At 41.6% G+C, this 19,180-nt stretch overlaps 1 protein-coding gene across 3 annotated transcripts in view; it reads left to right on the forward strand.

The window, feature by feature from the left end:
* Positions 1 to 19,180, forward strand: part of INTS4 (integrator complex subunit 4) — a gene marked incomplete at both ends in the record, with an annotated part of 90,454 nt that overhangs the window by 32,133 nt on the left and 39,141 nt on the right. For all 3 annotated transcript variants that reach the window (XM_080695252.1, XM_080695254.1, XM_080695253.1), the window contains 2 exons: positions 11,233 to 11,438; positions 13,704 to 13,846. In XM_080695252.1, coding sequence (XP_080551378.1) covers positions 11,233 to 11,438; positions 13,704 to 13,846 — 349 coding nt within the window. The remainder of the gene's footprint in view (positions 1 to 11,232; positions 11,439 to 13,703; positions 13,847 to 19,180) is intronic.

The following is a 19,180-nucleotide window of genomic DNA, read 5'->3' on the forward strand; positions in this document are numbered from 1 at the left end:
TTTATCCTTAGATTTAATTTGAGTCTTCCATGTCTCTACTTCTCTACTTAATGTGCTTAATCTTTCCTTTCCTTTTTTTTTTTTTTTTTTTTTTTTTTTTTTGCGGTTCTGGGATGGAACGCAGGGGCATTCTACCTCTGAGCTATATCCCCCACCCTAGTTTTTATTCTTTATTTTGAGTAGGGTCTCACTAAGTTGCAGAGACCTCACTGAGTAGCTTAGGCTGGCCAGGAACCCGACTCTTCCTGTCTGAGCCTCCCAAGTACTGGGATTACAAATGTGCACCACCATGCCTGGCTCCTTTACCTTTTTTCAATAGATAATATATTTATAATAATTGCCTCATATTCTTGTCTACTAGGTCTTTTGTTTGAATGATTTCTGGATTTCCCCCCCTTTTTTTTGTATGTAGTACTGGGGATTAAACCTGTGGGCATTCTACCTCTGAGCTACACCCCCAGTCCTATTTTATTTTTTATTTTTTTATTTATTTTTATATTTTGGTGGTACTGGGGGTGGAACCCAGAGGCTTTCTTCCTCAGGGCTATACTCCCAGACCTATTTTATACTTTATTTGGAAACAGGGTCTTACTAAGTTGCTGAGAGCCTCACCTAGTAGCTGAGGCTGGCTTTGAACCTGTGCATTCCTCCTGTCTCAGTCTCCCAAGTGCTGGGATTACAAACGTGTGCCACCACATTCGTCTGATTTTTTATTTCGAAACAGAGTCTCACTAAGTTGCTATGGCTTGCTTCAAATTTGTGATCCTCCTGCCTCAGCCTAATAAGTATGGGATTACAGGCATGCCCCACCATGCCAAGTTTTCTGTTGGTTTTGACTGTTTTTTTCTTCTTCATATAAATATATAATTTTTTTAAATAAGTAGAAGGAAAGCTGGATATACTGGTAGTAGAATGCTCCTGGGTTCAATCCCTAGTACCACACACATAAAAAAGTAGATGCAGTATGTTCTAATAATAATAAAAATAACAGTATAGTAAATAAATAAAATATAATATACTTGTTTATTATCATTATCATATATGTACTGTCCCTGTTGTATATACTATACTTTTATATGATTGGCAATGCATTAAGCTTGTTGACCACAGATATGTGAGTAGTTCTTTGTGCTATGACATTATGACAGAACTTACTAAGAGACAGGTCATTTTCAATTCCATTATGATCTCAGTGCTTGGAGGTATAGCTCCATGGTAACGCATAATCTCAATGTTGACCCAAACATCGTTATATGGCATATGACCATGTACGAAGCCACTGTACTCAAGACACTCCAGTGTCAGTCAGTGAAGGACAGCGGTCTGTGAGAGGTGGAAACGAGTCAAGAGAGCACTGTAATTATAGCACTTTCGTGTGTAGTGAGTTTCCAAATTGCAGGTCTCCCTGACTTAAGGAGACAGAGCTGGGAATCTGGGGAGGTCATGTAGCTGAAGTGCATGTGGCAAAGCAACAGAAAGTAGAAAACTGCACAGAGAGATGGAGAGCTTGGGAGATCTGCAAGTCTTCAGCAGAGTTATGATCTGAGAGGAAACTGAGAATGGGAAAAGAATCACCAGACCTCACATAGGATAAATAAGTTTATTCAGAAGAATTATGCTTCAGTACTACAGAAAAATAAGCCAGGCGTGGTGGCTCACGCTTGTAATCCCCGCGCTTGGGAGGCGGAGACAGGAGGATTGTGCAGTTTCGAAGCCAGCTGCGCTAGCTTAAGAGACCCTGTTTCCAAATAAAAATATAAAATAGGTCTGGGAGTGAAGCCTGGAGGTAGAAGGGTTCCATCCTCAGTACCAGGAAAAAAAAGAAAAATAAGCTCTGTACCCAGGCATGGCGGTGCTTCCTGTAATAACCATCCAGAGAGAGCCTACAGAATGGGAGAGCTTTTCCAGCTATTCCTCTTACAGAGGACTAATATCTAGAATATATACAAAGTACTTAAAAGACATTAACACTAAAATAAATAAATAACCCAGTCAAGAAATGGGCAAGCTGGGCATGGTGGCACATGTTTGTAATCCCAGCATTCGGGAGGCTGAGATGGGAAGATCACGATTTGCGGACAGCCTCAGCTACTTAGTTAGGCCCTCCCCAACTTAGTGAGGCCCTGTCTCAAAATAAAGAATAAAAAGAAGGGCAGGGGTGTGGCTCATAGGTCGAATGCCCCTGGGTTTTATCCCCAGACCTGCCAAAAAGAAAAAAAGAAAAAGAAACGGGCAATTGAACTAAATAGATACTTCACAAAAGAAGAAATACAGACAGCTAATGAATATATGGCCAGATGTTCAACATGATTAGCAATCAGGGAGATGCAAACCAAAACTACACTGAGATCCCTTCTAACCTCATTAGAATGGCAGTCATCAAGAAGTTAAACACAGATTACCACAAAATCAGCGCCTTTCATAGCCAGAAAACACCATCACCAGAAAAACAAAAAAATCACCAGGCTCCAGAGAGAAAGCGGACTGAGAACAGAGCTCAGAGCCACAGAGGAGATACACTGGCCTCATGCCCGAGGACGCGGCAGCAGCACCATATTGCCGGTGGCAGCGGCAAATTCACCGGACAGCTACAGCAAGCCGAGGTGAGCCATTGCAGAACAGCCAGGCGAGATTTCTCGCCGCAGGTAAAATCTAAAGCTCACAGTGGCCGAGCTCAGCACACGCTGCAGGGATTCAGAGTGGAAATCAAAACCAAGAAGAAAAACTCCAGCCCCACGGCTGAGGGCGTAGCAGCGGTGCTGTATTGCCACCGGCGGCAGCAGCAGCGAATTCATCGAATTCAGTACAGCTACATCTGCGTACTCAACAACAGTGAGTCAAATTGCGGGCCACAGAGGAGAAATCCCAGTACTGTACTCCCTGGGACTTGACCCAGTGGGGGAGGGGCGGTGGCAGAGATATCACACCATAGGAGAACGTGCAACCTGGCACCCCCCACAGTCTAAAGCAGCCTCTATCGACTCTCTGGGTCGGAGACTCTGTGATACAACCCAGTAAAGGAGTAGTGGGGTCTGAGATACTACTGACTCGAGATCCAGAACACCTTAAGTGAAGTCATAGTGACCCAAGGGAAGAACCCAGAGAAGGCACAAACATCCGAAATCATGGGAAAGAGGAATAATACTGGAGCAATGAATGCCCACAACCCCACAACATCAGAACCCGATAAAACTGAAAATCAAAGATTTCTAGAAGATCAAATCAGGAAAATAACTGTAGAAATAATAGAGGTGCTTCGAAAAGAACTCAGAGAGAGCCAAAAAGAGATAAAGGATGCAATTAATGAAGTAAAGGCCTCAATTAAAAGCACAAACAACCGATTAGAACACATGGAGAACAGAATCTCGCTCTTAGAAGAGTATCATTCCAAAAATGAACGCATAGTTTCTAATCTAGAAAAAAATATCCGACAGCAGGAATCTGATATTGAAGAAATATGGGCCCATTTTAAGAGAGCTAACCTAAGAATAAATGGAATAGAGGAGGGAAAAGAAAGTGAAACCAAAGGGATCAACAATCTCTTCGAGGAAGTAATAGCAGAAAATTTTCCAGACATAGAGCAAGAGGTCGATACACAGGTCCAGGAAACTTATAGAACTCCCTTTAGACAGGATCGGAGAAGAGGATCCCCACGCCACATAATTGTCAAAATGACCAATGTGGAAGCCAAGCAGAGAATCTTAAAGGCAACAAAAGCAAAGGGCCAAGTGACATTCAGAGGCAAACCAATTAGAATCACTCCAGACTTCCCAAACCAAGTCATGAGAGCCAGAAGGGCTTGGAGTAACATATTCCAAACTCTGAAAGAAAACAACTTCCAGCCAAAAGTTTCCTACCCAGCAAAACTTTCTATCAAATTAGATGGAGAAATAAGAAGCTTCCATGACAAACAGAAACTGAAGCAATTTATGTCTTCAAAACCAGCACTAGAGAAAATACTCAAAGAGATTAACTACAAAGAAGAAATAGGTAACACACATCAGAACTAGAGAAACAAGATTTTCCATCCAACAGACAACTAAGATTGGTTATCTGTGGAGATTCATTATTTATGTTAGTCTGTTACCTACCTCTAAATGGTATTGTTTGCCTTTATTGTTGTTAATTTTTAGGATGTCTAGTTGGAATATTAATATACCTTCAGATATAGCATTTGGAAATATTTTATCCAACTCTATTAGTAACTTTTAACTCTGTTTAAACTGTCTTTGGATATACAGTATTTTTTTATTTTTTAGGGAGCTTGTATACTCTTCTGTTGCCTGTGTCATTGAAATCATATCCAAGAAATCACTGCCAATTTCAATGTTGTGAGGTTTTATGACCCAGATTTTCTCCTAAATGTTTATAGTCTTAAGATTTATATTTAGGTCTTTTATCTATTTTGAGTTAATATTTCTATATGGGATTAGGTAAGGGTCCAACTTTATTCTTTTCCATGTAATTATTATGTTTCAACAATATTTAGTTAAAAGATTATTATTTCCACCACCAAATGTTCGTGGAAACCTTGTCAAAAATAACTTGACAATATAGGGAAGAATTTAGCTCTAGGCTTTTATTTAATTCCAATGGTTTATATATCTGCCTTTAGAATAGTACTACACTGTTTCAATTATTGTAGCTTTATATGGTTTGAAATCAGAAAATATATATCTTCTAGCTTTGTTCTTTTTCAAGATCGTTTTGGGTATCTAGAGTCCATATTCCATATTAGGATAGATTTTTTTTTCTGAAAAATAAATATATAAATATATTATAGTTTCACCTAAAAAAATAGAAAAATATATTCTCTGGTAAGAAAGAAAGCAAAAAGAAATATTGAAATGTTATCTTTAAGTCATCAAAAGCTTGGTATCAGACAAATGAAACTGTTATGTGAGATTATCATTTTTAATTTTGGATAAATTGCTATAATACTAGATGTCAACCACTAAGCTAAGCATGGGAGGGAGGGATGGGGAGAGAATAGGGTGGGGATCGGGTGGGGGCTGACTGGGCGATTTGTGCATGTATGTCTACAAAAGTTTGTATCCCACTATGTTGTATGAATACAGTGCACCAATAAAAATAAAAAAATAAATAAATAAAAAAAAGAAGTTAAACAATAGGTGCTGGGAAGGATGTGGGGAAATAAGAACTCGCCTACACTATTGGTGGAATTGCAAATTAGTCCAGCCATTATGGCGATCAGCACGTGGATTTCTGGAAAACTGGAATGAATCTACCACAGGATCCCCCTATTCCACTCCTGAGTATCTTTCCAAAGGGACTGAAATCAGGATATTATAGTATTGCTTGCCTATGTATGTTTATTTTTAGTTTCACTGGGGATTCAACTCAGAGGCATCCTACCTCTGAATTATACCCCAGCCCCATTTTTATGCATGTTTTGTGGGATTGGGGGCAGAACCCAGGGACATTCTAACTCTGAGCTACACCCCCAGCCCTATTTTTATTCTTAAGTGTGTGTGGCACTAGAGATGGAACCCCGGGCCGTTCTACCTCCGAGCTACACCTTCAGCCTTATTATTATTATTATTATTTTTCTTTGTTTTGAAACAGAGTCTCACTGAGCTGCAAAGGGCCTCACTAAGTAGCTGAGGCTGTCTGCGAACTGCGATCCTCTTGTCTCAGTCTCCTAAATGTTGCGATTACAAGCGTGCGCCACCATGCCCGGCCCTATTTTATTCTTTATTTTGAAACAGGGTCTCAGTAAATCGAGGAGGGCTTCAGTAAGTAGTTGAGGCTGGCCGTGAACCCTGCGATCCACCTGGCTCAGCCTCCCAAGTACAGAGATTACAAGCATGCATAAAAACCATGCCTATTTTTATTTTGAAACAGGGTCTTGCTAGGTTGATGAGAGGCTCACTACTTTCTGAGGCTGTCTTCAAACCTGTGATCCTCCTGCTTCAGCCCACCAAGTCCTGGGATTACACCACCACACCCGGCTGTATCCATGTTTATCTCAGCATTATTCATAAAAGCCAAATTATGCAGCCAACCTAGATGTCCATCGACAGATGAGTGGATTACAAAATTATAGGATATACACACAATGGAATTCTAATCAGCAATAAAAAAAGAACAAAATATCATTCGCAGAAAAATGGATGGACCTGGAGAACATTGTCACGTGAGATTAGCCAGTCACAGAAAGGGAAGAGTAATATTTTTCTCTCGTCTAGGGAGTAACTGGGATATAAGAGGGACTTTAGACAATGGAGAAGAAACCCCAATGGAGCCAGGGAGTCGGTCTAGCAGAGGCCGAGGAGGAGAGAGGGAGAATCATGAAGGCATCACTTCCATTTGACATCATATGTATACGTGAGAATACCAGTGCCAATCTCGGTATTGTGTATGTGGAAGGAGCGGGGTGCAGAGGTTGCACCGGGAGGACAATTCACCAGCTGCTGTGAGCGTGTACGTCACTCTCACTGTGAACTACATTATGATGTGAGACTATAAGACTTTCATGCACCAATGAAAAGTATAAAAAATGTAAAAGAAAAGAAAATTAAGCTCTGGACTAAATGGTACTCCAGTGCTTTCTAAAAAAAGCTTAGAATTAAGACATGAGTAAAGTGTGTGCCAGAACAAAGGCTAGGAATAAAACAATATCAAGTACCAAATAAAGTAAAATTTACAATGACTGGCATCCAATTAAAAATCACTACATGTGCAAAGAAGCTGCACAGTATATAAATAAGGAAAGGCTGTGCATGGTGGCACACACCTGTAATCCCGGTTGGGAGGCTGAGATAGGAGGATCACATGTTCAAGGACAGCCTTAGCAATGTAGTGAGACGCTTATCAACCTAGTGAGACCCTGTTTCAAAACAAAAAATTAAAAGGGCTGGGGGTGTACGCTCAAAGGTAGAATGCCTCTGGGTTTGATCCCCAGCCTCCCCCCCTCACAAAATAGCTAACGTTACTATTTATTCTCTATGGACTTAAAGCATGATCTATAATTTATTATTATTTTTTTGTCATACTGGGTTATTTAAGTCTATTCTACCTTCAGATCAGTAATTCAAACCTATTTTTTTGTTGTTTTTGGTGGTGGTACTGGGGTTCCTGGAAGGCCTTCTACCTCCAGGCTATACTCCCAGACCTATTTTATATTTTTTTATTTGGAAACAGGGTCTCTTAAGCCAGCGCGGCTGGCTTTGAACCTGCCCAATCCTCCTGTCTCCGCCTCCTAAATGCGGGGATTAAAAGCGTGCGCCACCACGCCTGGCAGAACCATTTTGTTTTGTTTTGTTTTGTTTGAGGTACTGGGGATGGAACACAGGGGCATTTGGCCTCTGAGCAATGCCCCCAGCTCTATTTTTTATTCTTTCTTTATTTTTTTGTGGGTCTAGGGATGGAACCCAGAGGCATTTGACTTCCGAGCTATACCCCCTGCCCTATTTTTTTTTTTTTTTTTGTAGCCAAGAGATTTATTGGAGGGGCCGGTATGAAAGGAAGAGAAAGACAGACAGACAGACAGACAGACAGACAGAGGGGGAGAGCCCCTGCCCTATTTTTTTATTCTTTATTTTGAAACAGGGTCTCACTGAGTTGCAGAGGGCCTCACTAAGTAGCTGAGGCTATCCGCGAACCACGATCCTCCAGTCTCAGCCTCCCGAATGCTGGGATTACAAGCGTGCACCACCACGCCCGGCTTCCTATTTTGTTTTTGTTAGCATGTTTTCTTTTCTTTTTTTGTGGTACTTGGGTCTGAACCCAGGCCCTTCTACCTCTGAGCTACACTCCCAGCCCTATTTTTATTTTGGAACAGTTCTCACTAGGTTGATGAGAGTCTCACCATTTGTTGAGGCTGTACTGGAACCTGTGATCCTCCTGTCTTGGCCTTCCAAGTACTGGGATTACAGGTATGTAATCCCCACCACACCTAGCTTTTAGCATTATTTTCTTTGTTTAGTTTTTACAATTCATTTTCCCTTCATTAATGTTTATGTGATTTAGTGTATACGAGTTCCAATTAGTTTGTCATTAAGTGTGTGTGTGTGTGTGTGTGTGTGTGTGTGTGTGTGTGTGTGTGTGTTATTGGGGATTGAACCCAGAGGCATTCTACCTCCTAGCTAATTATTGATTTGGAAACAGGGTATCACTAGATTGTAAAGAGTCTCACTAAGTAGCTGAGGATGTCCTCAAACTTTCAATCCTCCTGTCTCAGCCTCCCAGGTACTGAGATTACAGGTGTGCACCACCATGCCGAGCTCTAATTTTTTTTTTCCTGCTGGGAATTGATTCAACCCAGGGCCTCAGTCATGTTAAATAAGTATATGCTCTACCACTGAGTTACACCTCAGTCCCTGCCATTAAGATTTAATTAAAGTAACTTAATTTGGGGAAAACGACATAGACCATATGATTAGACCCTAACCTGGCATCAGCTCTCTAATTTTTTCCTATTTATAAAGTTCTAGGTAGATTCAGGTTTTAGAACATCGCTGAGCATTAAATGGTGCCTTATTTCATTGACTTAGACTCTAATATCTCACATACTTTCAGTCCTTTATTCTTTAATGTTAGCCTTCTCTTTTGAGACTTTTTATATTCAGTTCTTCTGCCTAGAATGGCATTTTTCTTTCTTGTGGACTAGCAGTTTTTTTAGGGATTGTTTTCAAGGTCCTTTGTTCCAGAAAGCTGCCTTGGGTCCCACTGACTGTGCATCTGCCTTTTTCTGAATTTTCTTTTATTCTCCATGCTTTTCCATCAATTATCCTGTAATACAAATAGTTCTGAATCTCTTTTATTTTCTCTTGAAAATAGCAGATTCCTTTCCTCTTTCCTTGGACTCTTGAGGGGTTTATAACATGTTTTCAACATTCAGAAAGTCCAGTAGAAAATATAATTTATAAACTGGGCATGGTAGTGCAGGCGTGTAATCCCAGTGCTTGGGAGGCTGAGACAGGAGGTTCACAGTTTTGTGGCCAGCCTCAGCTACTTAGGGAGGCCCTCCTCAATTTATTGAGACCCTGTTTCAGCCGGACATGGTGGCGCACGCTTGTAATCCTAGTAATTGGGAGGCTGAGACAGGAGTATTGCACAGGTTTGAATCCAACCTCAGATACTTAGTGAGGTTCTCAGCAACTTAGTGAGACCCTGTTTCCAAATAAAATAGGCTGGGGATGTAGCCCGGAGGTAGAAGGCCCCCGGGTTCCATCCCCAGTAACACACACACACACACACACAAACACACACACACACGCTCACACACCCACCCCTGTTTCAAAATAAAGAATAAGGAGCAGGGCGTGGTGGTACGTGTTTGTAATCCCAGCATCTAAGAGGCTGAGACCAGAGGATTGCGGTTTGTGGACAGCCTCAGCTACTTAGTGAAGCCCTTGGCGACTCAGTGAGACCCTGTTTCAAAAAAATTAAAAGACTAAAATATAGTGCTGGGGGCGTAGCTCAGAGTACAATGCCCCTAGATTCTATTCCCAGTACCACAATAAATAAACAAATAAGGCTGGATGTGTAGCTTGGCAGTAGCTCAGTTCAATCCCCAGTACCGAAAAAAACAAAACAACAAAAACCTTACTGGCTTTACTGTTAAATTTCCTGACCCTGCAAAGCGGTAGAAGACGTGCCTCTGTTTTCAAGATGCTTACAAAATGTTTAGCTATGCCTTAGCTCATGTTTATTGGGCTTTAATGTATGCCATGCACTGTGCTGTGTGCATAACCTGCATTATCTCATTTAGTTCTGACGACTTTGTAAGGAATTGGGCATTATCTCTATTTAACAGCTTAGAAAATGGAGGTGCCCGGAAGTTAAGTTACTTATTCAAGATCATCTTCCAAGTTGGTAGAGGGACCATGTCTCACAATTTGCTCTGAGACCCCTCTTGTTTCATGCTGCCGGTCTAAAATTCACAATCCTGGGAAGCAGTCGTATCTCTTCTCTCACTCACTCACTCTGGAGCAAGTTAATTCGCTTTGCTAAATCTTCTTCAAAATGAGAATAATGTTAGCCTATTTCGGTTTTTTTTTTCCCCTTTTTTCAGTACTAGGAATTGAACCAATAGTTTTCTACTTCAGAGCTATAGCCCCTGTTCTTTTAAAAATTTTATTTTAGCCAGGCATGGTGGTACATGCTTGTAATCTCAGCATTTGGGAAGCTAAGGCAAGAGGTCTGTGGTTTGCAGCCAGCCTCAGCTACTTAGTGAGGCCCTTTGTGACTCAGTCAGACCCTATTTCAAAATAAAGAATAAAAATAGGGCTGGGAGTGTAGCTCAGAGGTAGAATGCCCCTGGGTTCCTTCTTCAGTACTGCAAAAACAACAACAACAAAAAAAAAAACAAGCAAGCAAACAAAAAACTATCTTGAGAAAAGATCTTGCTAAATTGTCCAGGTTAGTCTCAAACTCATAATTCTTCTGCCTCAAATTTGTGAATCTCCTGTAGCTGAGATTACAGGTATGCACCACTGCTCCTGGGTAGTCTATTTTAGTCATAATAATGATGATCAGACCAGCATGGTAGTGCTTGCCTGTAATCTCAGTACTTGGGAAGTTGAGACAGGAGGATTGTAGGTTCAAGAACAGCCTCAACAACATAGTGAAACCCTCTTTCAAAATAAAAAAGGAGCCAGGAGTGGTGGTGCACACTTGTAATCCCAGCGCTTGCGAGGCTGAGACAGAAGGATCACATAGGTTCGAAGCTAGCCTCAGCTACTTAGTGAGGCTCGCAGCAACTTAGTGAGACCCTGTTTCCAAGCAAAGTATAAAATAGGTCTGAGAATATTGCGCGGAGGTAGAAAAGCCGCTGGATTCCACCCACAGTACCACAAAATATAAAATAAAATAAAAAAGGGCTGGTGGGTATAGCTTAGAGATAGAATGCTCGTGAGTTCAACTCTCAATACCGAAATCCTTCTCCTTCTCATCATATTGTTTAATAACCAACTTTTTGCAAAATACTTTGATAAGACTATATAGTTTTCAAAAAATTCAGTTAATGTAGGTGGATGTGTGCCTTGATCACATATATGTGGAGTAACATTTAAACCTTGGTCCTTGTGACACCAACGTCCATGTTCTCAGGTCAGTGAGGGTAGCATGGAAGAGATCCTTCGGGGAGAATTTGTAGAGTGAAAGAGAAGTTGAGAATTAAGGACAGTCTGAATGAGAAGGGATCCATCTCCAGTAGTTCATGGCCATAAACGTGGTGTGCAGTTTTACTTACTGTCTTTCTTTTAGAGGTCCGCATTGCTGCTGTAGAGGCACTCTGCATGCTGGCCCAGTCTTCGCCCTCTTTTGCTGAGAAGTGCCTTGATTTCCTGGTTGACATGTTTAATGATGAAATTGAGGAAGTACGTCTGCAGTCCATACATACCATGAGAAAGATCTCTAACAATATCACGCTTCGAGAAGATCAGCTTGACACTGTCCTGGCTGTGTTAGAGGTGAGTGTTTCCATTTTGTTACTCATTTCTTCATCAGATACCTGCTGATTCCCATTACCACCCTTTGAAAACCAGGTATTCTGCTAGGCATTGGTTACTACATCAATGTATCAGGCAGCACAATTGTGCCCAAGATGGAGGAAATTGACAAACAGGAGAGAGAAAGAGAGAGAGAGAGAGAGAGAGAGAGAGAGAGAGAGAGAATTAGAATGAATATGAATATGAATGGGAAATGAATTTAGAGGCATTCTACCTCCAAACTATACCCCCAGCCTTTTTGATGTTCTATTTTGAGATAAGGCCTCACTAAGTTGCTGCGGGTCTTACTGTGTTGCCAAGGCTGGCCTCCAACCTCTGATCCTCCTGTCTTAGCCTCTCATGTACTGGAATTCCAGGGTGTGCCACTGCACCTGGCTACATGGGAAACTTCAATAAGGTTGTTATTGCTATGATTAGGAAAGGCCAGAATGCTCTGGTAATAAAGAGATTGTCTACTCTGCATGGGGTGACTTTAGGTTGGGGAGTAAGAGAAGAAAGAAGAAATGCTGATACTTGTAGATAGAGTAAGATGTAAGGAGGCATTTCTTGTAGGAGGGGATGATGCTGCGGTGGGGATGGAAGGGAGCCAAAGAGATCAATGGCTAAAGATCCAGGGGTCAGGGAGAAAGTGATGCGTCCCAGCGACTAACAGGATTTCAGTATAGTGTAGCATAGAGTTGAAGAGATTAGAGAAGGGAAGGATGTACCTACAGATAAGGCATGGACCACAGAATGAAGTTACTTTCAGCCTTTGACTGATTTCATTCTTTTAGTGAATCATAGTCTGTTGCAGTAGGAAGGTGTCTTCTTAGGGATCAGTTTGTTCAATCCTGGTTTTTTGTTTTGTTTTTGTTTTGTGTGTGTGTGTGTGTGTGTGTGTGTGTGTGTGTGTGTGTGTGAGAGAGAGAGAGAGAGAGAGAGAGAGAGAGAGAGAGAGAGAGACAGAGAGAGAGAGAGACAGAGAGAGAGAGAGACAGAGAGAGAGACAGAGAGAGAGCGACAGAGACACAGACAGAGACACAGACACTGGGGATTGAATCCAGGGACATTCTACCTCTAAGTTACATCCCCAGCCCTTCATTATTTTATTTTACTTTTAGGGGGATCTGGAGGTTCCACACTGAGGCATTCTAGCTTCAAGCTACACCCCCAGCCCTATTTTATTTTTTATTTGGAAACATGGGTCTCACCAAGTTGCTAAGGGACCTCACTTAGTTGCCAAGACTGGCCAAGAACCTGCAATCCTCCTGTCCCAGCCTCTTAAGTATGGGCTTATTGGTGTGCACCAACAGGCACAGGTTTTGTTTTGTTTTGTTTTGTTGAGATACTGGGGATTGAACTCAGGGGTATTCTACCTCTGTACTACACCCTAAGCCCTATTTTCTTTTTTTCTTTTTTTCTCGGTACCAGAGCAATCTCAGAAGCCAGGAGCATTCTGCCTCTGAACTATACCCCAGCCCCTTTTTTTAATTCTTTATTTTGAAACAGGGTCTCACTAAGTTGTGGAGGGCCTCACTAAGTAGCTGAGGCTGGCCATGAACCTGCGATCCTCCTGTCCTTAGCCTATCAAGTACTGGGATTCACAAGCGTGCACCACCACGCCTGGCTCTCCAGCTTTTATTTATTTATTTATTTATTTATTTATTTATTTATTTATTTTTATTTTTTTGGTGGTACTGGGGTTCCTGGAAGCCCTTCTTCCTCCGGGCTACACTCCCAGACCTATTTTATATTTTTGAAACAGGGTCTCTTACGCCAGCACGGCTGGCTTCGAACCTGCGCGATCCTCCTGTCTCCGCCTCCCAAGCGCGGGGATTACAAGCGTGCGCCACCACGCCCGGCTTTTATTTTTTTGTTTTGAAACAGGGTTTTGCTAGGTTGCCGAGAGTCTCACTAAATTGCTGAGTCAGGTCTTGAATCTTTGATCCTCCTTTCTCAACCTCCTTCCCTTCTTAGCCTGTCCTGTTTCATAGTTTTAGTGAGGCTCTAATACCTTTGGTGTCGTGACAGGAAAATGAAGGAAGGTTATAAAGCAAAAGTGAGGAAGGCTGCTATAGGTACTTTTTAAATCACTAAAATGAGAGCTTTATCAGGAATTCCAGCCATCAGACTTCTGAATACTTTATCTCATGGCCACCCTAAATGGAAAGGTGGCTAAGGAAAAGGGGATGGTAGGTGAAGCCTGGGTTTAATAACAATGACTGTAATTATTATTGCTTTTTTAAGGATTCATCGAGAGATATTAGAGAGGCTCTTCATGAACTCTTGTGCTGTACTAATGTTTCAACCAAAGAAGGCATTCATCTTGCATTGGTGGAGCTGCTGAAAAACTTAACCAAGTACCCTACTGATAGGGACTCCATATGGAAGTAAGGACCCTCCAGCCCCTTACTCCCTGATTCCCATAATGTGGTACATGTACAATGTTGATGTTATTTGGTGAATCATCATAGATTGAGGATATGCCTCTCAAGTTTGTTTTTTAATTTAGAAACCTCATTTAACATAACCAGTCTCTTGGGAGTCTGATTCCTAAAATGAATATCACATTTTATTTATTTATTTATTTATTTATTTATTTATTTATTTATTTGTATTAGGGATAGAACCCCGGTGCATTCTACCTCCAAGCTACATCCCCAGCCCTATTTTTTATTCTTTATCTTGAAACAGGGTCTCACTGAGTTGCAAAGGGCCTCACTAAGCTGAGGCTGGCTTTGAACCTGTGCGATCCTCCTGTCTCAGCCTTCCAAATGCGGGGATTACAAGCATGCACCACCATGCCCGGATTATCACACTTTTTTTTTTTTTTTTTTTTCTGTGAGTAGTACTGAAGGTCAATCTGAGGGGCATTCTACCCCACCTATTTTATTTTATTTTTATTTAGAAAGAGTCCCACTAGGTTGATGTCAGTCTCACTACTTTTTAAGGCCGTCCTTGAATATGCAATCCTCTTGTCTCAGCCTTCCAAGTACTGGAATTACAAGTGTGCGCCATCACGCCAAGTGAATATCTCATTTTAGATTACTTTTTTTTTTTTTTTTTTTTTTTGGTGGTAATGGGGTTCCTGGAAGCCCTCCTTCCTCCAGGCTACACTCCCAGACCTATTTTATATTTTTGAAACAGGGTCTCTTACGCCAGCATGGCTGGCTTCGAACCTGCACGATCCTCCTGTCTCCGCCTCCCAAGTGCGGGGATTACAAGCGTGCGCCACCACGCCCGGCTAGATTACTTATTAATTTGTCTGTTCATCCACCTAGCATATATTATGTACCAATTCCTGTAGTAGATTCCAAAGGTACAGAGATTAGTCTTTTAGAGTTTCTTTTTCTTCTTTATAGTGTCAATAACTCCTTTGTCTATTTTGCAGCCGGGTATGGTAGCTTAAGCTTGTAATTCTAGTATTTGGGAGGCTGAGAAAAGAGGATTGCTGGTTTGCAGACAGCCTCAGCTACTCAGTGAGGCCCTGTTTCAAATTAAAGAATGAAAAATAGGGCTGGGGATGTAGCTTGGAGGCAGAATGTCTCTGACTTCAATCCCATACTGCAACAAAAAAAGGGGGGGGAACCCTTCTTTGTCTGTTTTGCATTTTGTATGGTGTTATAACCATCATCATTGATATTAGAGGAAGACTGCATTTGATCTGCAGATGGGAAATCACAGCTGTTTTCCCCTAAATATATTTAGTTTTACCAGATTAATTAAGTCAAGTTGGTAACACTATTGATAAACTTCTATTTGAAGAACTGCTGACATTCATGTTATATAAAATGTTTGTTATGGTGTTCCACATGTTTATGTGTTTGTTTTCTGTAGTACTGGGCATTAAACCCAGGGGCGTTCTACCTCTGAGTTATGTCCCCAGCCGTGCACTACAGTGGCCTGGTTATTTTTCTTTTGAAACAGGGTCTCACCAGGCTGATGAGAGCCTCACTACTTCCTGGGCTGTGCTTGACCCCGATAGCCTCTTGTCTCAGCCTCCCAAGTACTGGGCTTAAAGGCATGCACCACCATGCCTGGCCTGTCTTCTTTTTTAAGGTTGTCTTACTGGGTGATTGTGTGGCAAAGATAGAAGAGCTCATTATGATCTACCGAAGCATTTGATCTTGAAGCCACAGTGAGTAAAAGCACTGAGAGTGGCCAGAAAATTAAAGAATTGATTTCTTTCCACATAGAAGAAAAAACATCAGTGTGAGAAATGTGTTTGTTCCTAGCAAGATCAAATGCTGTAGTTAGAGATGCCTTTTATACCTCATGTGTTCGTGAATTTGTTCACCGTATTTGTTTCCTCTCTTCTGCTGATCTGTCTAATCTCCAGTTTCAGGTGAAGTACCAACTGCTCTGTGATATTTTCTGATATTCTCTGAATAATGAGCTCCTCTACTTTTGCCAGGTAGAACCTAGTGTCTGCCAGTTGTGGTGGTGCATGCTTGTAATCCCAGTACTTGGGAAGTTGAGATAAGAGGATCGCAGGTTCGAGAACAACCCTAGCAACTTAGTGAGGCCCTTTGCAATTTAATGAGACCCTCTTTCTTTTTTTTTTTTTTTTTTTTTTTGGTGGTACTGGGGGCGTGGAACCCAGGGGCTTCCCACCTCCGGGCTATACTCCCAGACCTATTTTATACTTTATTTGGAAACAGGGTCTCACTAAGTTGCTGAGAGCCTCACTAAGTAGTTGAGGCTGGCTTTGAACCTGCTCAATCCTGCTGTCTCAGCCTCCCAGTCTCTGGGATTACAAGCGTGTGCCACCACGCCTGGCTGAGACCCTGTTTCAAATAAAAAAATAAAATAGGGCTGGAGGTGTAGCTTGGAGGTAGAAGGTCCCTGAGTTCCATCCCCAGTGCCACCAAAAAAAAAAAAAAAAAAACAAACAAACAAACAAACAAAAAACCAGAGAGAGAGAGAGAGTCTTCCATTCGATGGTTTATTAATTCCTAGTGCTGTTACTAAACCCAGATATGGAAGCTCATCCCATGGAAAAACCAATGTCTGAGGTATGAGTGTTGGGGATAAAAAAAAAAAAAGGTTTTATTTAGTGGCTAAAGAATGGAGAAGAGGGAGCTTTGCTTTGCTAACAAACCAGCTTTTCAACTCCAGGGGTCAATGAGGAACTCCAGGAATCATGAGGGAGAGAGATAAGCTAATAAAGGAGAAAAATAGTAACGTTTTTGTGGGGACAGGGAGAGATCTCCAGGAACTTGGCTGCAACCTCTTTTTAGTCTGTTCATGATTTGGTGTTTCCAGTCCCTGTGGCTGGCAGGTGTCTTTGTTTGGCCTGGGGGAGAGGGCATGAAGGAAGATATTAGGCAAGTTTAGGTCAAATTAACTCTGTGTTACAGTTTTGGACAAAACATTTCTCAAATGATCAGCATGTCTACATACAGAGCCAAGTAGAATCTGACCCAAAGGTTAAGGCAACCAAGGAGAGAGATAAAATATGGAGACAGAGATTTCAAACCAAGTATCATCATCTCATTTCAGTCACCCTTGGACACCTGCAACCCCAAGTGAACAGTCAGTGTTTTCAGCACAAATGGCCTTCAGGTCCCTGAAGAGTAACTTAGGCAACTGTTACCGTCATAACCCACACACCAGAGGTGTTATCTGTAGCAGAGGTAGTGGGGGACAGATGATCTGTTGCCCAGCTGTGTGACCTTCAAAATTAGTGGGTTTTTTTTTTTGTGTGTGTGTGTTTATGTGTGTGTGTTTTTTTGCGGGTCTGGGGATGGGACCCAGGGGCATTCAGCCTCCGAGCTACACCCCTGCCCTATATTTTATTCTTTATTTTGAAACAGGGTCTCACTGAGTTGCAAAGAACCTCACTAAGTAGCTGAGGCTGTCCTTGAACCACAATCCTCCGGTCTCAGTCTCCCAAATGCTGGGATTACAAGAGTGCACCACCACGCCCGGCTCAAAATTAGTGATTTTTAAGTCAACTAAGCAAGTGGAGATAGGTTTAAGTTTTTTCCTGGTCACAATGCTGGTGATCTTAGGTTCATTTGGATTATAAACTCAGAGGTTAGATTTACATTTTTTTTTCAATTCAGTGCATCTTCCAAACAAGAACTTAAGAAATAAATATAATAAAGAGACATAATTACTTCATTTCTGGTTCTTTATAGTTTGTAAAGTGCCCTTAGGTGGTTGTAATAGCTAATATTTATTGAGTTTTGACTATGTGACAGACACTGTGTTAATACTTTTTTTTTCTTGCGCTACTGGGAATGGAACCCAGGGGGATTGTACCTCTGAATCACACCCCCAGCCCTGATTTTTAGTCCTTTTTTTTTTTTTTTTTAAACAAGATCTCACTGAGTTGCAAAGGGCCTTGCTAAGTATCTGAAGCTGTCCGTGAACCACAATCCTCCAGTGTCAGCCTCCTGAATGCTGGGATTACAAGTGTGCCCCACCATGCCTGGCGAGTTTAATATTTTTGTTAGCCCATTTAATCCTTATAGTGACTTTCTGAGGTTGTTGTTATTGTTGTTATTATTATTATTATTATTATTATTAATTATTTTGTTATACTAGAGATTGAACCCAGGGACATTCTTTTTTTTTTTTTGGTGGTACTGGGGGTGGAACCCAGAGGCTTTCTACCTCCAGGCTATACTCCCAGACCCATTTTATATTTTATTTGGAAACAGGGTCTCACTAAGTTGCTGAGTGCCTCACTAAGTAGCTGAGGCTGGCTTCGAACCTGCGCGATCCTCCTGTCTCAGCCTCCCAAGCGCTGGGATTACAAGCGTGCGCCACCACGCCCGGCTGAACCCAGGGACATTCTAACTCTGAGCTACACTCCCATCCCTATTTTATTTATTTATTTATTTATTTATTTATTTATTTATTTATTTTTAATTTTTTGGTGGTACTGGGGGTGGAACCCAGGGGCTTTTCTACCTTTGGGCTATACTCCCAGACCTATTTTATATTTTATTTGGAAACAGGGTCTCACTAAGTTACTGAGGGCCTCACTAAGTAGCTGAGGTTGGCTTCGAACCTGTGCGATCCTCCTAATTCAGCCTCTCAAACATGGGGATTACAAGGTGCGCCATCACTCCCGGCCTTCTATTTTACTTATTTGGAAATAAGGTTTCACTAAGTAGCTGAGGTTGGCCTTGGACCTGTGATCCTCCTGTCTCGGCCTGGAAAGTATTGGGATCATAGGCGTGTGTCACCATGCCCAGCTGAGTTTATGTTCTCTGAGCACTTTGCAGCCTCCCCTGTCCATGAAGTAAATCAGGACTCTTTGGCAATGAAGCTGGGGGGAATGGCTGTTGGTTAAATGGTTAAACAATAAGCTGTTGTGCCAGTGATCTTTTATATAATTACCTTTTGTATGTGTTATGTGGTACTGGGGATTGAGCTCATGCATTTTACTCCTGAGCTACACCCCCAGACTGATTTATGTATGTATATATACATATATGCACACACACACACACACACACACACACACACACACACACATATTTTATTTTTATTTTTTTTGAAACAGAGTCTCACTAAGTTGCTGAGAACCTGCGATCCTCTTGTCTCAGCCTCCAAAGTACTGGAATTACAGGCATGAGCCGCCAAGCCCAGCTTTATAATTACTATTTTTTAGATGAATTAACTGAGTTCCAGAATAGTTGGATGACTTACCTGAAGTCATCATGTTAGCAAAAGTGGAATTATGAATCATATTTTATATGAATCTAATT

This window comes from Muscardinus avellanarius, assembly GCF_963383645.1.
Source record: "Muscardinus avellanarius genome assembly, chromosome: 1".
Classification (NCBI taxonomy): domain Eukaryota; kingdom Metazoa; phylum Chordata; class Mammalia; order Rodentia; family Gliridae; genus Muscardinus; species Muscardinus avellanarius.